This window comes from Molossus molossus, unplaced genomic scaffold (genome assembly GCF_014108415.1).
Source record: "Molossus molossus isolate mMolMol1 unplaced genomic scaffold, mMolMol1.p scaffold_m16_p_21, whole genome shotgun sequence".
In the NCBI taxonomy this organism is placed as follows: Eukaryota; Metazoa; Chordata; class Mammalia; order Chiroptera; family Molossidae; genus Molossus; species Molossus molossus.
Window position 1 is genome coordinate 51,488,749 of NW_023425357.1, and position 15,481 is coordinate 51,504,229.

Genomic DNA, 15,481 nt, shown 5'->3' on the forward strand with positions numbered 1-15,481 from the left:
GGCGCGGCCGCCCGCGAAGCGCAGGTGTCCGGGCGCCGGCCGGGAGCAGGCTCACCCATGGGGCTTTGCAGAAGCAAACACAAGTCCCGGGAAGGTAAAGCGCCGCCGGCAGGCCGTCTCTTAGGAGCAGCCGCACCTGTTGGGGCTTGGGGTGCTGGGCACCCGCCCCCCTTACTCCCGAGTCCTCTCCGGTGACCGTGCCTCGGGACGTTTCCCTCCATGGAAATACCCAGTTTAGGGAGATGGAGCGACCCAAGTCTGTCAAGCCACCCATTTCATTGTGAACCAAAGAAGGCAACTGAAGAACGGACCCACTGCCCGAGTCAGGAAGTCATAGGTCTAAGTAATCATCCGTATACTCCAGATGCGGAGCAAGAGGGGTGCACCTCCTCAGGCCCAAAGCCTAAGGAGAGGTGGATGGAGAGGTATTCCCAGGACTCTGAGAAGCCTCCAGACACTAAGCCTGCGGGCTTCTCTCGGTCGAAGGGCAGCAGGGGCCGTCACCCGAGATCGAAGGGAGGACCCATGCAGAAGGGGGGAGAGCCGGAGTTGCAGCTTCAGGGAGTTTGGGGATGGGGTAAACAGCTGACAGCAAGGGGCATGCCCTCCTGGATGGATTCAGGACCTTTATATAGGAGAGAACAAGTTCCGTGAAGTTGCTAAGCGATCCACGCGTGACAGATAATCAAGTGCGGGCGCAGTGCGCAGACACGGGGCACACGCTGTTGTCCGAGGGTGGACGTACTGCCGCTCTTCAACCTCAAGACCGGAACAAGCTGGAGCAGTCACCTGTAAGAGGGGCCTCAGTGGCACAAACGCTGCAACAGTTTGGCAAATGGCTGCACGTCACCCCTGTGGCCAGACCCTTCCATGTGGGTGAGAGGTGAGGCCACAGCAGCAGCCGGAAGATGAAGTCTTCTATCAGTTCTATCGTGTGGGTTGTGGAAACGGACCTGAATTAAAACAAGGGACGTGTGATGGGGTTTGTGCCCTGGAAAAATCTGTCTCCAGCATCAAGGCTCTTTGGGGCCGCGGAGAGACCTGTCACAGGCCCACAGTTCCTGCCAGGAGGTAGGAACTAATGAGGCAGTGGCCGTGGGAAATACAAAGGACCCAGGAGGCAGAACCAGCGCAACCTGCTGTGTGATATGTGCGGAAAACCAGGGGCAGGAGGGTGGCGGCAGTGACCCAGAGACTGAGTAGTTGCTGGGTCAGGAGGAGCTGGGCTCAGGCAGGTTCAGACTGAAGCATCTGTAGGGTCAGGAAGGGAAGGAAGCAGTTTGAAATGAGGGTGTCGGGCTTGGGAGCAAGGCCTGAACTTCAAATCCCAATTTAGGGACCCTCGTTTGGGGTTGGAAGATCGAAGGAGGGGCCAGAGTCCTAGGGAGGAGGTTTGGAGAGTGCTGCCAGTCTCAGGAGGCTTTTGGCTGCAAGTCACAGAAAAGCCAACCAGAGGTGTTTTTACTGCCGAGGGTTTGATGTTTCCCATGTAAGGAGGGGTCAGAGGCAGAGCGCTCAGGTAGCTTGCTCAGCAGCACAGCAGGTGGACATGGTAGGACTGTGAGCACCTATACTTTGCCACCCTCCGGATGTGGTCCCAGACTGCTGGACAGCTCCAGGTGTCACAAGCAGACAGGACTCTACAGTCCATGAGAGGCGTTTCTCCTTTCTTTGTATTAGCAAGAACCTTTCCCAGGTGGGCAGCACCTGCCTGGCATCTCCAGGATGGGCTCATCTGAATCTTACAGGGCTGGACCTCTGCCTGCAAGGAAAGTTGTGGGCAGGCGACTGCATGTTGGAAAGGCACCAACATTGTCTGTCACACTGTCATTTCAGGAGGGCGAAGAGAAGATTGATATAGATGGGGAAAGGTCAGAGAGCAAGAGGGAGAATGGTTGCCCTGGCTGGTGTGGCTCGTTGGAGCATCATCCAGTACACCAAAAGGTTGTGGGTTCGATTCTCAGGACACATACCTAGGCTGTGGGTTTGATCTCTGGAACAGGAGGCAACCAATAGATGTTTCTCTCTCACATCAGTTTTTTTCTCTCTCTCTCTTCTTCCTCACTCTCTAAAAAATAATAAACCATCCTTGGGTGAGGAATAAATTTTAAAAAGAGTGAGGATGGAGCTTTAAAAAGGTGAAGTGTGGTTTCTCTTGCAAGGTGGCATCTCAGCAACGGGCAAGGTACTGACACACGCCACACCGCAGGGGTCTCTACAGCCAGCGTGACGTGAAAGGGGCCACACGTAAAGACCATGTGTATTATTATTCCATTTACATGAAATGTCCAGAAAAGGCTAATGTACAGAGCGGGAAGCCCGGGATGAGGGCGAGAATGGGGATTGGCTGCAGATGGGAACAAGAGGTCTTAAAGCTGGATCGACAGTTGCCCAGCTCTGGAAGTTCACTAAAATCACTGAACTGCATGCCTTAAACCGGTGGATGTTAGGATGTGTAAATTACACTGCAATAAAGCTGTTAAGAAGAAAGGAAAATCAGTCAACAGTGTTCAGCGCTGCACAGAGACCGAGGAAAGCCAGACAAGGCTGCATAGAATGAGCCGCCAGGCTCCGTGGCAGAACCGTGTCCAGGAATCTAGTGGAGTCCACCAGGACGAACAGCAGAACCAGGATGGAGACATCTGCTTTCACATCTGTACTTTATTTTACTTTATTGATTTTAGATAGGAAGGGAGAGGGAGAGATAGAAACATCGACGAGAGAGAACATCGATGGCCGCCTCCTGCTTGCCCCCCACCGGGGATCAGGCCCACAACCTGGTCATGTGCCCTGACGGGGAATCAAACTGGTGACCTCTTGGTGCAGGGTCAACATTCAAGCACTGAATCACACCGGCCGGGCTACATCTGTATCTTAAAGCTAAGGAATGTCCTTACTAGATTTGGAAAAGTTTAGATCTTTGGGAAGTCTAGTTTCTTTAGTTAACCTAATACCATAACAGCTTCAGGGAAATGGAGACTTCCAACAAGTCAAGAATCTGTGTGTTATCCAAGTATTGAAAGTAAGCTTGACTACTATGGGATAGAAACCAAGGGGACTGCTGGCCTGAGCTGAGGATGCTGGCTGACCAGAGGATGCTGGCTGACCAGAAACAGGCCTGAGGGAACTTTGTGGGACGATGGAACATTCTGCATCGTGTTTGGGTGGTTACACCGCTGTATAAAATTGTGGAAACTCATCCAGCTGAGCAGTCAAGAACTATGCATTTTATCTTGTGTAGATTATGCCTCAAAGAAGCATAGGATATAGGCAAGTCCTTGTGTGAGATCTGCATCCAGATACTTTAGGTCTAAATGGACATGGTGTCTGAGGTCTGCTGCAAAGTGAAGGTGTATATGTGTGGCTGCTGGTGTTTCCCAAAGACGAACCCAAGTCTTCCCGCCATGTGCTCCATCATGTGTCCTTGACACGCCTCTCACCTGGATGTGGTCTTGTGCCCCTCCTTAAGTCACTGTAGGCTCAACATTCTCTTGTAACCACCAATACAATGTGGCAGAAGTGACTTCTAAGGCTGGGCCAGGACAAGCTTCCTGGAATACTGGCTGGGGCTTGGAGCCTCGAGCTGCCCCCTGGTGGAGGTGCTGCAGTCAGCTGTCCCCCATCTCTGAGCCTTCCAGCCAGAGGCTGCTACATGTCAAGCAGAAGCCTGTGTCAGTTAGCAGTCCTGTGAGTGGCCACCACCTTGCATGTCCTGCAAGGGGAAGAATCATTTCATGTGCAATTTTTAATTGACATGTATTATTTTAAATTAAGTATTCATAGCCTTTTAAGTAGTCTTAATGTATAAAAAACTTGTATAAATCAATGTAAAAAATTAACTCCCCAATTGAAATTAAATGGAGAATATGATGAAATGCAAGTTTTTGGCTTCATGATCAAAAGGAATGAAAATCTCAGTGCCCAGTGCAGGCTGAGGTCATTTGGTTAAAATATTAAGGCTGTGGGCCTGGCCGGTTTGGTTCAGCGGTTAGAGCGTCGGCCTGCGGTCCTGAGAGACCCGGGTTCGGTTCCCGCTAAGGGCACGTACCTCGGTTGCAGTTTGTCCCCGGCCCTGGTCGGTTGTGCGGGTGGCAGCCACTCGATGTGTTCCTTTCACATCGATGTTTCTCTCTCTCTCTCTCTCTCTGTTCCTCTCTCTCCCTCCCACTCTACCTGAACAAAAAATATATATATATTAAGGCTGTGGATGCAGCACTGACCTTCAAGGGACCTCTGGACCTGATGATACCCAGGCTCCAGCATCTCCCTCTGCCGCCAGCCTTGGGTGGGTGACTTAAACTTTCTGTGCCTCAGTTCCTTCATCTGTAAAATTAAGTCATAGGAGGACCTACTTCAGAAGCTTGCTGTGGGTCATTCATTATTCACTGCCATCACTCTAGGGCTCAGAATGGGCAATTATTTGTCCCGTGTGACTGGGTCTGTGAGTGTTAAGTGAAGAACAAAGCATGCTGCAAAGTCATGTGGTGCAAGGATATGATGGTGTGCACATTCTAACCATACATGCACGTGCATGCGCAGAGAGACCTCTCCAGAGCACTTTGACAGAGGCTGCAGGGATGTCCCTCAAACGGTGACCCCAGGGTGGAAGCAGGGCAGGGCCTGATGCTTTTGTAACATTTGACAAACTCAGCATTGCACAGGTTCTGTGTATTCCTTGTAACGTTAACAAGTTTAAGAAAATGTGGCCAACATCAGAAACGTCCATTTGTACAGTGTTCTGACAAAGTTCTGTACAGAAAGCTTTTACCAGACTTGGAACCCTTTGGAAACTGCACCTGAACCTTTGCCTGAGGCACACCTGCCTTTTCCAGGTGTATTATCTGAGCCTTTGGCAGCTCTGGGTCTCCACAGTGGATGGATGGCAGGTGTCTCCTGTTTTCGTCCTAAAAGAGTGTCTAGTTTAAACTTTGGAATATCCATGCGGTTTGACTGCTTTCAACCTCACCTGTTTCTTTTTCCTGAACCACAAATGTAGTCCCTGTGCTTTGGCCCTAACACAGACATTGTCTGTTTTTCCAGACTTTCTAAATACCTGGATGCTTCCTTCCTTCTAGAGAAACCTGACAGAAAGGTAAAGTCGACGAAGAAACTTGTTATTCCAAAGATCATCATCACTGGAGCCTCAAATGAGACTCTGACCAGCTACAATTCCACTGGATGGGAAGAGCAGAGAACCATTGAGGAGAGGAGAGTTTGTGGCCCCTACGCCCAGCACAGGAACCCCAGTACAGTAGATGCCTATGCTTCAGACCAAAGCATAAAGGAGCATCCCAAGTAGCTGTCCCTGTTCACTGCGGTGTCTCAGCCATGGTGGCAGAAGGGCCATCTGTCCTGTGGAAGCTGCAGGTACCCTTCAGGAGACAAGGACCCCCAACCCCTGGGTGACCATGGTGGTCTCCCCTTCCCCAGAGCTGCTGGCAGCTTGGCTGAGGGCAAGAGTGACTCTTACGTGGGTTTAAATGAATAAATCATTTCCCCCCGTTGGAAGTGGCTGGCTGTGCAGACTGATGAACAGACAGCAGGTGGCATCTCCTACGTCAGCTCAAGTTCTTTCGGCCCACTCCAAAGGAGAAGGAGCGTGGGCAGCTGCAGTGAATGGGGTGTCCCCCCCGACTTGGAAAGAAGGTGGGGCTCTGAGCACTGAACTCCAAGGTATCATGTTCCGTGCAGGGCCTAAGGGCTCCTAGCCTGATCCTGGGCATTAAGATTCAAAAGAAGAATGTGGAATGGGGGTGGGGGGTGGGGGGAGGGGAGCAGCCACACACTCAGAACTTTGGAAGTGGCCTTGTCATATCTACCCCAGGAAGAGGAGAGTGGAGCTGACAGGTCCTGTTTTTCTGGCTGAGGATGCGGGATCCCTATGGCGGGGGCCCTCCAGGGGACTCTCAGCTGTTCCACCCTCGCCAAGCTGCAGAGAAGGCCCCACTCAGGCTGGTCTCACGTTAGTCTGTGTGAGCTTCCTTAGTTCCTAGAATGGTCAGCAGGCTCTACACACAGTTCCTATTTCTCTGTCGATGAAGAGTATGTTCTTTTAGTATTAAACAGTACAATTCATTTCCAATCAGTTAAGTTTTGGAATAACACGAAAAGTAATAACTCTCATATTGACATTGTTTACTGACACACTATTGACATTACTCAATATATTTAGGCATTCTGACTGCCACAACTAAATATACAGACAAATCAAGTCCATACAAATGTAGGTTTGAATCCATAGGGTCAGTATGCCTACCCTTCTCCATAAGTTTCTAGTAGCCATTACATTTCTACTGGACCTACAAATTGCCCTCCTATGCCTGTCCCGAGCATCTCAAATAATCTAAAAACTGCACTTACTATGGCACTAATTCCAACCTCATTATCAGCTTGTGAACGAATTCAAAAAGGCTAGAATGAACTGAGAGTTGCCAGAGTGGGGGCTGGGGGCTGGGTGGACAAGGTAAAGGGATTGAAAGGTAAAGGGATTGAGAAGTAGGGATTGGGAACCTCTCTGGGACAAACGTGTGAACAAGGGTGACGAGCAGAAGCTGAAACGGAAGGAAGCCGCAGAGCTGTTGGCTGTGATCTGACAGGATGTGAAGCTCTGGACAAGATGTCTTCTGGGCAAAACCAAACAGGCATTCACACCTGTGGAACAGGTGTCCGTCCTCACCAGAGAAGATCCAAAGCTGGGCTCAAACGTATCCCCAACCACAAGACACTGACCGCAGAGATTAATTTTCTAGTATGGGTGTTAGGAGATAGAAGTACCTTCTGGATTTCATCACATATTTTTATAAAATAGAATCTAGAGGGTTGGGGGGGGGGGGCGGTCTTTTAAGGATCGGGTCAGAAAGTTCTTCCCTTTTGTGAGCCCAAGGGTCATACAAATGCTTATGTTAGGTGTTTGGATTTTGGTTAAAGTAAACAGAAATGCTTTCTGTTTAAAAAAAAAAAGTACAAATTGGCAGCTACAGAACAGTCGGGTAAATACAGCACCGCGCAGTCAATAACGCTGTAATAACTACGGATGGATGGTGCCAGGCGGGTATTGGACCTGCCAGGGGATCACTCTGTAAGTTATACGAATGTCTAACCACCGTGCTTATACCGCAAATTAATATAAAAAAAGTTTTAATGTTAGGCTAGAACGAATCAGCTTAAATGGAAACACAAGGTTTCCACGCATTAACTGATTCACGTCCTCGTTCCGCAATGTCCGAGACGGGCTGACAGCGGCTCGGCACTAGCAGCGCGTCCCCTGGCACAGGAGGCCCCCCCGCTCGGCGGCCCCTCGGCCGCGCAGCTCCCGAGCCGCCCGCCCCGCAGAGCCGGGCAGGGCCGAGCAGGCGCTCAGCGCGCACGCGCCAGGTGGCCCTGGTCCCGCCCGGTCCCGCCGCTGCCGCCGCGCGGTCCCCGCAGGCCCGTCCGAGCCCCCAGCCCCCGGGCGCCAAGCCCCTCCCGAGGTCCGAGCTCCGAGGCCCGGCTCCCGCGGCTCCACTTCCTCCGGCGGCCGTCGCCCGGCGCCCCCGCCCGGCCAGGGGCCATGTTAAAGCCGAAACACGGCGCGAGCCTCCGCAGGCCGAGTACACGGTGGGAGCTGAGGTCCTGAGGGCTTCGGTCCCCTTGGTAACCGTCGCTACAGGGAACGCCCCGGAAGTGGCAACGCGCCTGCGCCGAGGAGCCCGGCCCGCGCCTGCGCAGCGGGGCGGCTGGTGCAGCGCTCGGCATGGGGGAGCCGGAGCCGGAGCCGGAGCAGATCCGCCTGAAGTGTGTCCGTAAGGAAGGCTTCTTCACGGTGCCCCCGGAACACAGGGTGCGATCCGAGGGTCGCCGGCGGCAGGGCGGGGCCGAAAGAGCCCGGCCTCAGTGTCGTGCGGCGGCGCCGAGGTTTCCGGCTCGGGCGGGAACGACAGTCCCAGAGTTCCTCGCGGCAGGCGCGGGCCGGCGTCCCACCGCGGCGCGGGGCGGGGCGGGGCGGCGCGGGGCGGGCGGCTCTGCAGCCGCCGGCCTGCGCGTGGGGAGCGGCTGCAGGCTCCCAGGGGCCACTTCCTAGGGCCTCTGCCCCGGGCCGGCGGACGTGTGCCTGCGGAACCCTTGGAGCCGTGGGCTCCGCTGGGTCGGGAATGGGCCGGGCCGGGTCGCGGCCGCCGCTTCCATGTGTTCTTCGCTCTGCGCGGGCCCTCGCCCGTGCCCTGTGCCTTCGCCGCAGGCGCCCCCACGGTCCCCCTTGGGGAGACGAGGAAGGGGAGGCTTCGGGGTGAGAGGGTCACACCACGGCGGGCCGGAGCCCCGGCGTGGGTTGCACTTGCACCCGGTGCTCCCGGAGGCCGAGTCTCGACCCATCGGGATGTCACCGGACTGGAGCGAGCGAGCGCAGGAGCCCCCGGAGCCGCCCCGCGGGGCGCAGCCCCTGCGCCCCGACACCGCGCTGGGAACCCCGCCCCAAGGGCGGCGGACACACACCCCGACCCTCAGTGCAGAGGCGCCACAGCAGGGCTCCAAGGCGAAGCCACCGGCGCCTCGGGGGAAGACTTGTCTTCTCCTGGGGGCCAGGAAGAGATTGTGGAAGCAGTGACAGTTCTCTGGGCCAGGACGTGACACTAGAAGCTGTACACGCAGAAACGAGGCCAGACTTAGGGAGTGGCAGGAGCGGTCACGGAGAAGGGAAATTAGGCGGGAAAGGGAGCCTGCCCGGAGATCGTGGAGGGGCTTCTTCAGGCCGCGTGGTTCCCCAGATGTTAGAAAGCAGAGTTGGGTGCCCAGCGGGTGTGGCTCAGTGGTTGAGCGTGGACCCTGCACCAGGAGGTCGCCGGTTCGATTCCCGGTCAGGGCACATGCCCAGGTTGTGGGCCCGATCTAATATCAATAAAGAAAAAATTTTTTTTGAGAGAGGAAGGGAGAGGGAGAGATAGAAACATGGATGAGAGAGAACATCGATTGGCCACCTCCTGCATGCCCCACACTGGGGATCGGGCCCACAACCTGGGCGTGTGGGGAATCGAACCGGCGACCTCTCGGTGCAGGGTCCACACTCAACCACTGAGCCACACCAGCTGGGCGAAAAAAAATTTTTTTATAAAGAAAGAAAGTAGAGTTGGAGGGTAAGGGTTGGTAAGAAAATAGAGGCAGAGGCCAAAGAGGGGCTGTTAGAATTCAGCTCGAACCTTGCTCCCTGTGCTTCTTGGCCTTAAGCAAAGGTGTTCAACTCAGTCTACCTACGAGTGTGCCAGGTTGTCTCTTGTTGGCCAGAATTTAGTCACCTGCTCATACCTAGCCACAAGGGAGGCTGGGGAAAACGGCCACCCACTGTGCGGCTGCATGCCCTTGGGCAGCGTTTCATAGCTCAAAGGAAGGAGTAGTGTCTGCATGTTAGGGACAGTCAGTCTCTGCCACAGAAACATTTCCACCCTGGTAGATATTTCATCTTGAAGCTGTTGCCATCCGCAGAGCATAATTTAGGCCAGGGCTGCTCAGTAGACTTTGTGATGATGGAACTGTACTGTTTCCTGAACCATCTGGTGTCACCATGAGCCACATGGAGCCATAGAACACTTAGCACGTGGTAATGCAGCTGAGGAAGCAAACTTCTATTTTAACCACGGTTGGCTGGTGGTTACTTGTTTAGACAGCGTACATCTGGACCATGGGACAAAGGGAGAGTGGTTAGGACGTCTCTGGTTTTACATTAGAAGTATCTGGCCCAGTATCATCACCCCCCTTTTCTCATCTGATAAGCCAAGTGTGTGATTACCTTTCTGTTTGGTGAGACGTACGTGGTACAGATTAAATGTGAAATGGCAGTCTTCAGCTGCCCATTAGCTACCAAATCCTCGCACTGCCAGCACCTCTCTCTTTCAGCTGGGACAGTGCCGGAGCGTAAAGGAGTTTGAGAAGCTGAACCGCATTGGGGAAGGCACCTACGGCATCGTGTGTGAGTGAATAAGATGGGAGGCCAGGGGCTCAGGAAAGTCCCACAGCAGCCATCATAGGGCGGGAAGGAGCCAGGGCAAAAGCCCAGACAAGTGATTACCTGTGTGAATGATCATAGCGTCGGATCGCTAACTTGTAACCATGAGTGCTGTAGCTGTTACAGTCGCAAAGTGCAAAACTTCTAAAAGCAGCCAGAGCTGCAGCAGCTGCAACATCGGTGTGGTTCCCAATGCTAAACATTTGGAGGCTTCACAGATCAGCACAATGCTGTGGGGAGCCATCTTTGCACAAAATAAGGGTTCTTTTTTCTAGGTAAAGTACCTGATTTGGTGCTAGAACATAGTAACAACAGAACACCAAGCAGTGATCTAAGAGGGAATCTTAGAGGGAGCTTATTACAACTAGGCACCCTGTACCCAGCACAGAGACTCCCCGGGAACACGTGTCCAGTGGGGCCATGGGTGTGGATTGCACAGAGAGAACAAGTGTCACTGGGTACCTGGTTCTCAAAGAAGAGAAAGGGAACCCCAGATATCAGGAAGAGCCCCTCTGTGGCCCAAGGGTGTGAGATCAAGGAGCAGGTTGGATTCTATCACAGATGAGTTTCCATCCCAGATCGGGCTCGGGACACCCAGACAGATGAGATTGTCGCCCTGAAGAAAGTACGGATGGACAAGGAGAAGGATGGTGAGCAGGTGGGGATGCTGGACCACTTCCAGCTCAAAGTGGGAGGAGGCAGAAAGGTACAGGTTGACTGGGGCTCGCTTAGGAGAGAACCTTCTGTGCTGAGACTGCGTGGTGGCCTTCCCAAGAGCATCTGCGTGGTGGTTAAGGGGGCTGGTCTCGGCTCCAGCTCGTCATCCCCACCCTCTGGGCTGTAGTCCTGCTCTGTCTCATCTTTCTCAGCTCTCACCCCCCAGAGGGCCTTCCCCTACAAAGACCTGGCAGCCCCTGTGTGCTCCATGCACCCCTGCTCACCACCCCCACACCTCCCTGGCTGCCTGCACAGAGCCCTGCCCATTGTGTGGTCAGTGGTCAGTGTAGAGCTGCTGCCTTGCATATGATGAAGGAAGGAAGGGCTCAAGGTGCTTGTTGGGATGGCCTCGATTCTCCCTGAGCTACGAGCAGAGCCCTGACAGTGTAGGGTGGGGGTCACTGAGGGCTGATGTGGGCCTGGGGTGCTTGCTGAGGTGGTTGGGTGAAGGGGTCCTATCTCCAGATGTGGGCTTGCTGAGGCATGTCCGGTTACAGGGGTCCCCATCAGCAGCCTTCGTGAGATCACGCTGCTCCTCCGCCTTCGCCATCCAAATATCGTGGAGCTGAAGGAGGTGGTTGTGGGGAACCACCTGGAGAGGTGAGCAGTCCGCTGGCCTCCATGCTGGGCCCTGCTGGGCCCACTCTGCCTAGCTTCCACAGGCAAGGAGGTGCGAGGTGGCATGTGTCTTCCCTTCTTCCAGCATCTTTCTGGTGATGGGTTACTGTGAGCAAGACCTGGCCAGCCTTCTGGAGAACATGCCAACGCCCTTCTCTGAGGCCCAGGTGCGAGGTCAGGGCACGGGGGGGTCTTCGGGTCCTTATCCAGCATATTTGTGCCGAGCAGGTTGCCCTGACTGCCCGCCCTCCACACAGGTCAAGTGCATTGTGCTGCAGGTGCTCCGGGGCCTCCAGTACCTACACCAGAACTTCATCATCCACAGGTTGGGAGCCCTGGAGAACCAGGGGCTGGTGTGCATGGGGGCAGGGCCTCAGGGTGCTGGGATGGCAACAGCCTGGAAGAGGGCAGGGCCTCGAGCATTTGTGCTTGTTCTTTTTTGGTTTTTTTGTTTGTTTGTTTTTAATTTTATTTATTTATTTTAATCCTCACCTGAGGACATTTTTTGATATTTTGTTCAGATAGAATGGGAGGGGGAGAGAGAGAGCGAAACATCGACGTGAAAGGGACACATCGAGTGGTTGCCACCCGCACGACCCAACCAGGGCCGGGTTCAAACTGCAACCGAGGTACGTGCCCTTAGCGGGAACCGAACCCGGATCTCTCCGGACCGCAGGCCGACGCTCTAACCGCTGAGCCAAACCGGCCAGGGCTGTGCTTGTTCTTGACACGGGGAAGGGTGACCACCATTACTGACCCCTGGCTTCCAGTGCATCATTGCCCGGGGTCCAGGAGGGGAGCAGAAGCAGGCACAGCCCCAGTGCAGTGGAAGTTCTCATGATGCTCCTGGGGAGGGGTCCAGGAGTTAGTCAAGGCTCTGAGAAGTCCTGCAGTGGAGAGCCTGCTTGGAGTCTCGTGGCAGAGACTTGGAGGGGAGGGCCTTCTGAGCCCAGAGCAGAACTACAGACAGCAGCTCCCTGCGTCCTGGGGCAGTTTGTGCTGCCCGGGTGGGGAGCTCGGGCAAGACTGGACCTGAGTTGTGGGCCGGAGGCCTGGCTCTGCTGCTCCGAGAAAGGCACTGGTGGCCCTGCCCACGTGCCCCGCGCCGCCTGCCCTCGTCTGTAAAACATTGGCAACAAACTAAAGAAAATAGAAAGTTCAAAGAGGAGACATGGGGAGCGCTGAGTGTCACCCTGATGTGACAGGACTACCCTGACAGTCCCTTTCTGTCGCAGGGACCTGAAGGTTTCCAACTTGCTCATGACTGATAAGGGCTGCGTGAAGACAGGTGGGTGCAGGTGCTGGCTCTGAGGTGGGCGTCTGGGCACGCCAGCTCGCGGGGGTGGGGCCTGCAGGCTGAGAGCTGGCCCTGGATGGGTGACACCCTTCCTCTGTCTGCCTCTGTCACAGCGGATTTTGGCCTGGCTCGGGCCTATGGCATCCCAGTGAAGCCAATGACGCCCAAGGTGGTCACTCTGTGGTGAGTCCCTCGGGACAAGGTGACCTGGTGGAGGGAAGGGTTGGGGTGTCGCTGCAGGTCTTTGAGCCGCACACACTTGGGGCGGCTGGGTCTGGGGCAGCTTCCTGACAGCAGGTCGCCCAGCCTGGCCCTGGGCTCTCGGGAAGGGGCGGCTGGACTACGTCCATGGGCTGTGTCCTGGCCGAGCTGCTGGTCCAAGTGCCTTCCTGTAACTGCTTACTATTACAGGAAGGTGGGGTGTGGTTAAGGGGAGGTCACTGGAGTCAGGTGCCTCCTGCCATGGGTCACTCAGGCCCAACTATCACCAGGGAAGGTGTAGGCCCCGCTGAGGACCCTGATGCACTCGGCCAGGGCTTCACGGGAACGGTGGTGTCAGTGGTCCTGCCGTCCACCGTCTGGGTCCCAGGAAGGCCAGTGGCCGGTGGGCGGGCTGCACACATTTGCTGTGCCCTGTGGGGGCCCAGGAACTGCTGGACTCGAGGTGGGTGGTTCTGTTGGCAGGTACCGAGCCCCAGAACTGCTGCTGGGAACCACCACGCAGACCACCAGCATTGACATGTGGTGAGAGGGGTGGAGTGCAGGCCCTGTGGGAGCTGCTGTCTGGGGCCAGAGCGGGGCTGTTCCTCCAGCTCCCCTCCTAAGCCTGGGTCCCAGAAGGGAGAGGGAGAGCTTAGCACCGCGGGCCCCTCGCACTGAGGTCCACAGGATGCCGGCCTTGCCCTCGTGGCCACCCAGTGAACCCGCTGGGCCCAGTCAAGTGGCCTCCATGCGACCTTCTCTGGAGCTCCACCCTGGCCTGACCCTGGCTCATGGGGGACGTAGGGCAGAGCTCGGCCTCCGGGGGTCTCGTTGGAGTGGCCCTAACAGGTGTGTGAGGTGAGGCCCTGCTCTGCTCTGCAGGGCCTTGGGCTGTGTCCTGGCTGAGCTGCTGGCCCACAAGCCCCTTCTCCCTGGCACTTCTGAGATCCACCAGGTGGACCTGATCGTACAGTTGCTGGGGACACCCAGCGAAAACATCTGGCCAGTGAGTCCTCAGCCTCCACCCTGCCCACCCTACCGGCCTGCCCTGCCGCTCCGGCTCCCACACCCACCCCCATCCCGCAGGGCTTCTCCAAGCTGCCCCTGGTCAGCCAGTACAGCCTGAGGAAGCAGCCGTACAACAACCTGAAGCACAGGTTCCCGTGGCTCTCGGAGGCCGGCCTGCGCCTGCTGAACCTGCTCTTCATGTATGACCCGAGGAAGAGGTGCGGCCCGTGGCGCTGGGGCACCCCCAGCTCGAGCTTGGTTTTTGTGGTTTTTGTTAATCCTCACCCGAGATAGAGTGGGAGGGAGGGAGGGGGAGACACACACATTGGTTGGTTGCCTCCCACACATCCCCGGGGAGGTAGGTGTCCTTGACCAGGAGCCAAACCCGTGACCCTTTGGTCTGAGGGCCGACACTCTAACTGCTGAGCTAAACTGGCCAGGGCCAGCCTGAGCCCTTCAAAGGTTTATCGGAACACGGACCATGCCACCACCAAGGTGCTCTCTCCCCAGACACGCACGGCAGGCCGGGTGCCCAGCTGTGGTCTCTGTCCACTCAGTCCCTGGAGCCCGTTCTGAGCTTCCCAGCAGCGTCTAGGCCCCAGGCCCCTCCCTCCCACCACCCCTGTTGTCGGGGAATCCGAACCTGGGGCTGCGGAGTTGGGCAGGTGTGAGGGAGAGGAGCTTCGGAGACCCAGGATCGGGCTGACAGCAGTGTCCTCCAGGGCGACAGCGGGGGACGGCCTGGAGAGCTCCTACTTCAAGGAGAAGCCCTTGCGTGAGTCCCCAGCTCCCTCAGGCTCAGTGTGCAGAGTTCTCGGCCAGCGGCCTTCTCCAGGGTGGGCGTGTTGGGACAACCTCAGAGAGCTCCCCAGGCCCCCAGCCCATGGTGTGTGTATGGGGGCTCCCAGTCCAGGTGGGGTATTGGCCCTGCATAGGTGGCAGCTAGACACTCTGGCCACACGTAGTCTGCAGGTCACAGCAGGGGAGCAGGAGGTGTGGGGGGCTCCCGGGGCCTGCTGTGAATGCAGAGCAGGGCTCAGACCCCCACGCAGTGCTGACAGCCCCTCCCTGCAGCCTGTGAACCGGAGCTCATGCCTACCTTCCCCCACCACCGCAACAAGCGGGCCGCCGCGGCCACGTCTGAGAGCCAGAGCAAGCGCTGCCGGCCCTGACGCCAGAGGCCCATGAGATCCGACTGGACCCTCAGCTGGGACGCACCAGCTGCTTCAGCTGGCGGCACGGATTCCTGCTGCCTTTGCCCGGTGCTGCCCCAGAACAGCAGGGCGTGGACGCAGGGTGATGCGTGCGGGGGTACATCCTGAGGCTGGCCCTACCTGGGCTGTGGTGGCACCATCTAGTAGCACTTCTGGGTCCTGCCCATTGCCACACCCTTGGCTCCTAGCAGCTCAGGAAGTGCCCACTGGGTGTTGCTGGCTTGGGATATGCAGACCGCTCATGGATGCTGTGCCCTCTCTTGGTCACCAAGGTCTGCCTGGGGCAGCGCTGGTGGGACTCTGTGGGGAGAAGGGACTGGGTGTAGGTTGGACTGGGGTCTGGGCCAAGACCACTCTGACACTAGAGCAAGGTCCCTGCTGGGGCAGGGCCCCAAGGGGAAGGGTGTGGTTGGTGCTTCAGGAACTCGGAGATAAAAGCTTTCCTGACAGATG

At 56.3% G+C, this 15,481-nt stretch overlaps 2 protein-coding genes across 2 annotated transcripts; both read left to right on the top strand.

The window, feature by feature from the left end:
* Nucleotides 1–57: 57 nt before the first annotated feature.
* On the top strand, nucleotides 58–5,299 carry SPATA33 (spermatogenesis associated 33). Its single transcript, XM_036276077.1, has 3 exons — nucleotides 58–94; nucleotides 365–479; nucleotides 5,041–5,299. The coding sequence occupies exons 1-3, from the start codon at nucleotides 58–60 to the stop codon at nucleotides 5,297–5,299; spliced, it is 411 nt and encodes a 136-aa protein (XP_036131970.1).
* Nucleotides 5,300–7,701: 2,402 nt separating this feature from the next.
* On the top strand, nucleotides 7,702–15,478 carry CDK10 (cyclin dependent kinase 10). Its single transcript, XM_036274589.1, has 13 exons — nucleotides 7,702–7,819; nucleotides 9,865–9,937; nucleotides 10,552–10,623; nucleotides 11,188–11,290; nucleotides 11,394–11,475; nucleotides 11,566–11,633; nucleotides 12,544–12,596; nucleotides 12,719–12,788; nucleotides 13,290–13,349; nucleotides 13,689–13,812; nucleotides 13,893–14,032; nucleotides 14,537–14,589; nucleotides 14,889–15,478. Exons 1-13 carry the CDS (start codon nucleotides 7,733–7,735, stop codon nucleotides 14,984–14,986), a joined length of 1,083 nt encoding a protein of 360 aa, XP_036130482.1. The 5' UTR covers nucleotides 7,702–7,732; the 3' UTR covers nucleotides 14,987–15,478.
* Nucleotides 15,479–15,481: the final 3 nt, after the last annotated feature.

What these genes read in the sequence shown, in the direction of transcription:
- SPATA33 (XM_036276077.1), top strand. Translation starts at nt 58, where the DNA reads ATGGGGCTTTGCAGAAGCAAACACAAGTCCCGGGAAG. An exon ending in CAAACACAAGTCCCGGGAAG is followed by an intron (nt 95 to 364) that starts GTAAAGCGCCGC and finishes CGTATACTCCAG; the next exon opens with ATGCGGAGCAAGAGGGGTGC. An exon ending in AAGCCTGCGGGCTTCTCTCG is followed by an intron (nt 480 to 5,040) that starts GTCGAAGGGCAG and finishes CTGTTTTTCCAG; the next exon opens with ACTTTCTAAATACCTGGATG.
- CDK10 (XM_036274589.1), top strand. Translation starts at nt 7,733, where the DNA reads ATGGGGGAGCCGGAGCCGGAGCCGGAGCAGATCCGCCTGAAGTGTGTC. An exon ending in AGGCACCTACGGCATCGTGT is followed by an intron (nt 9,938 to 10,551) that starts GTGAGTGAATAA and finishes TTTCCATCCCAG; the next exon opens with ATCGGGCTCGGGACACCCAG. An exon ending in CAGAACTTCATCATCCACAG is followed by an intron (nt 11,634 to 12,543) that starts GTTGGGAGCCCT and finishes TTTCTGTCGCAG; the next exon opens with GGACCTGAAGGTTTCCAACT.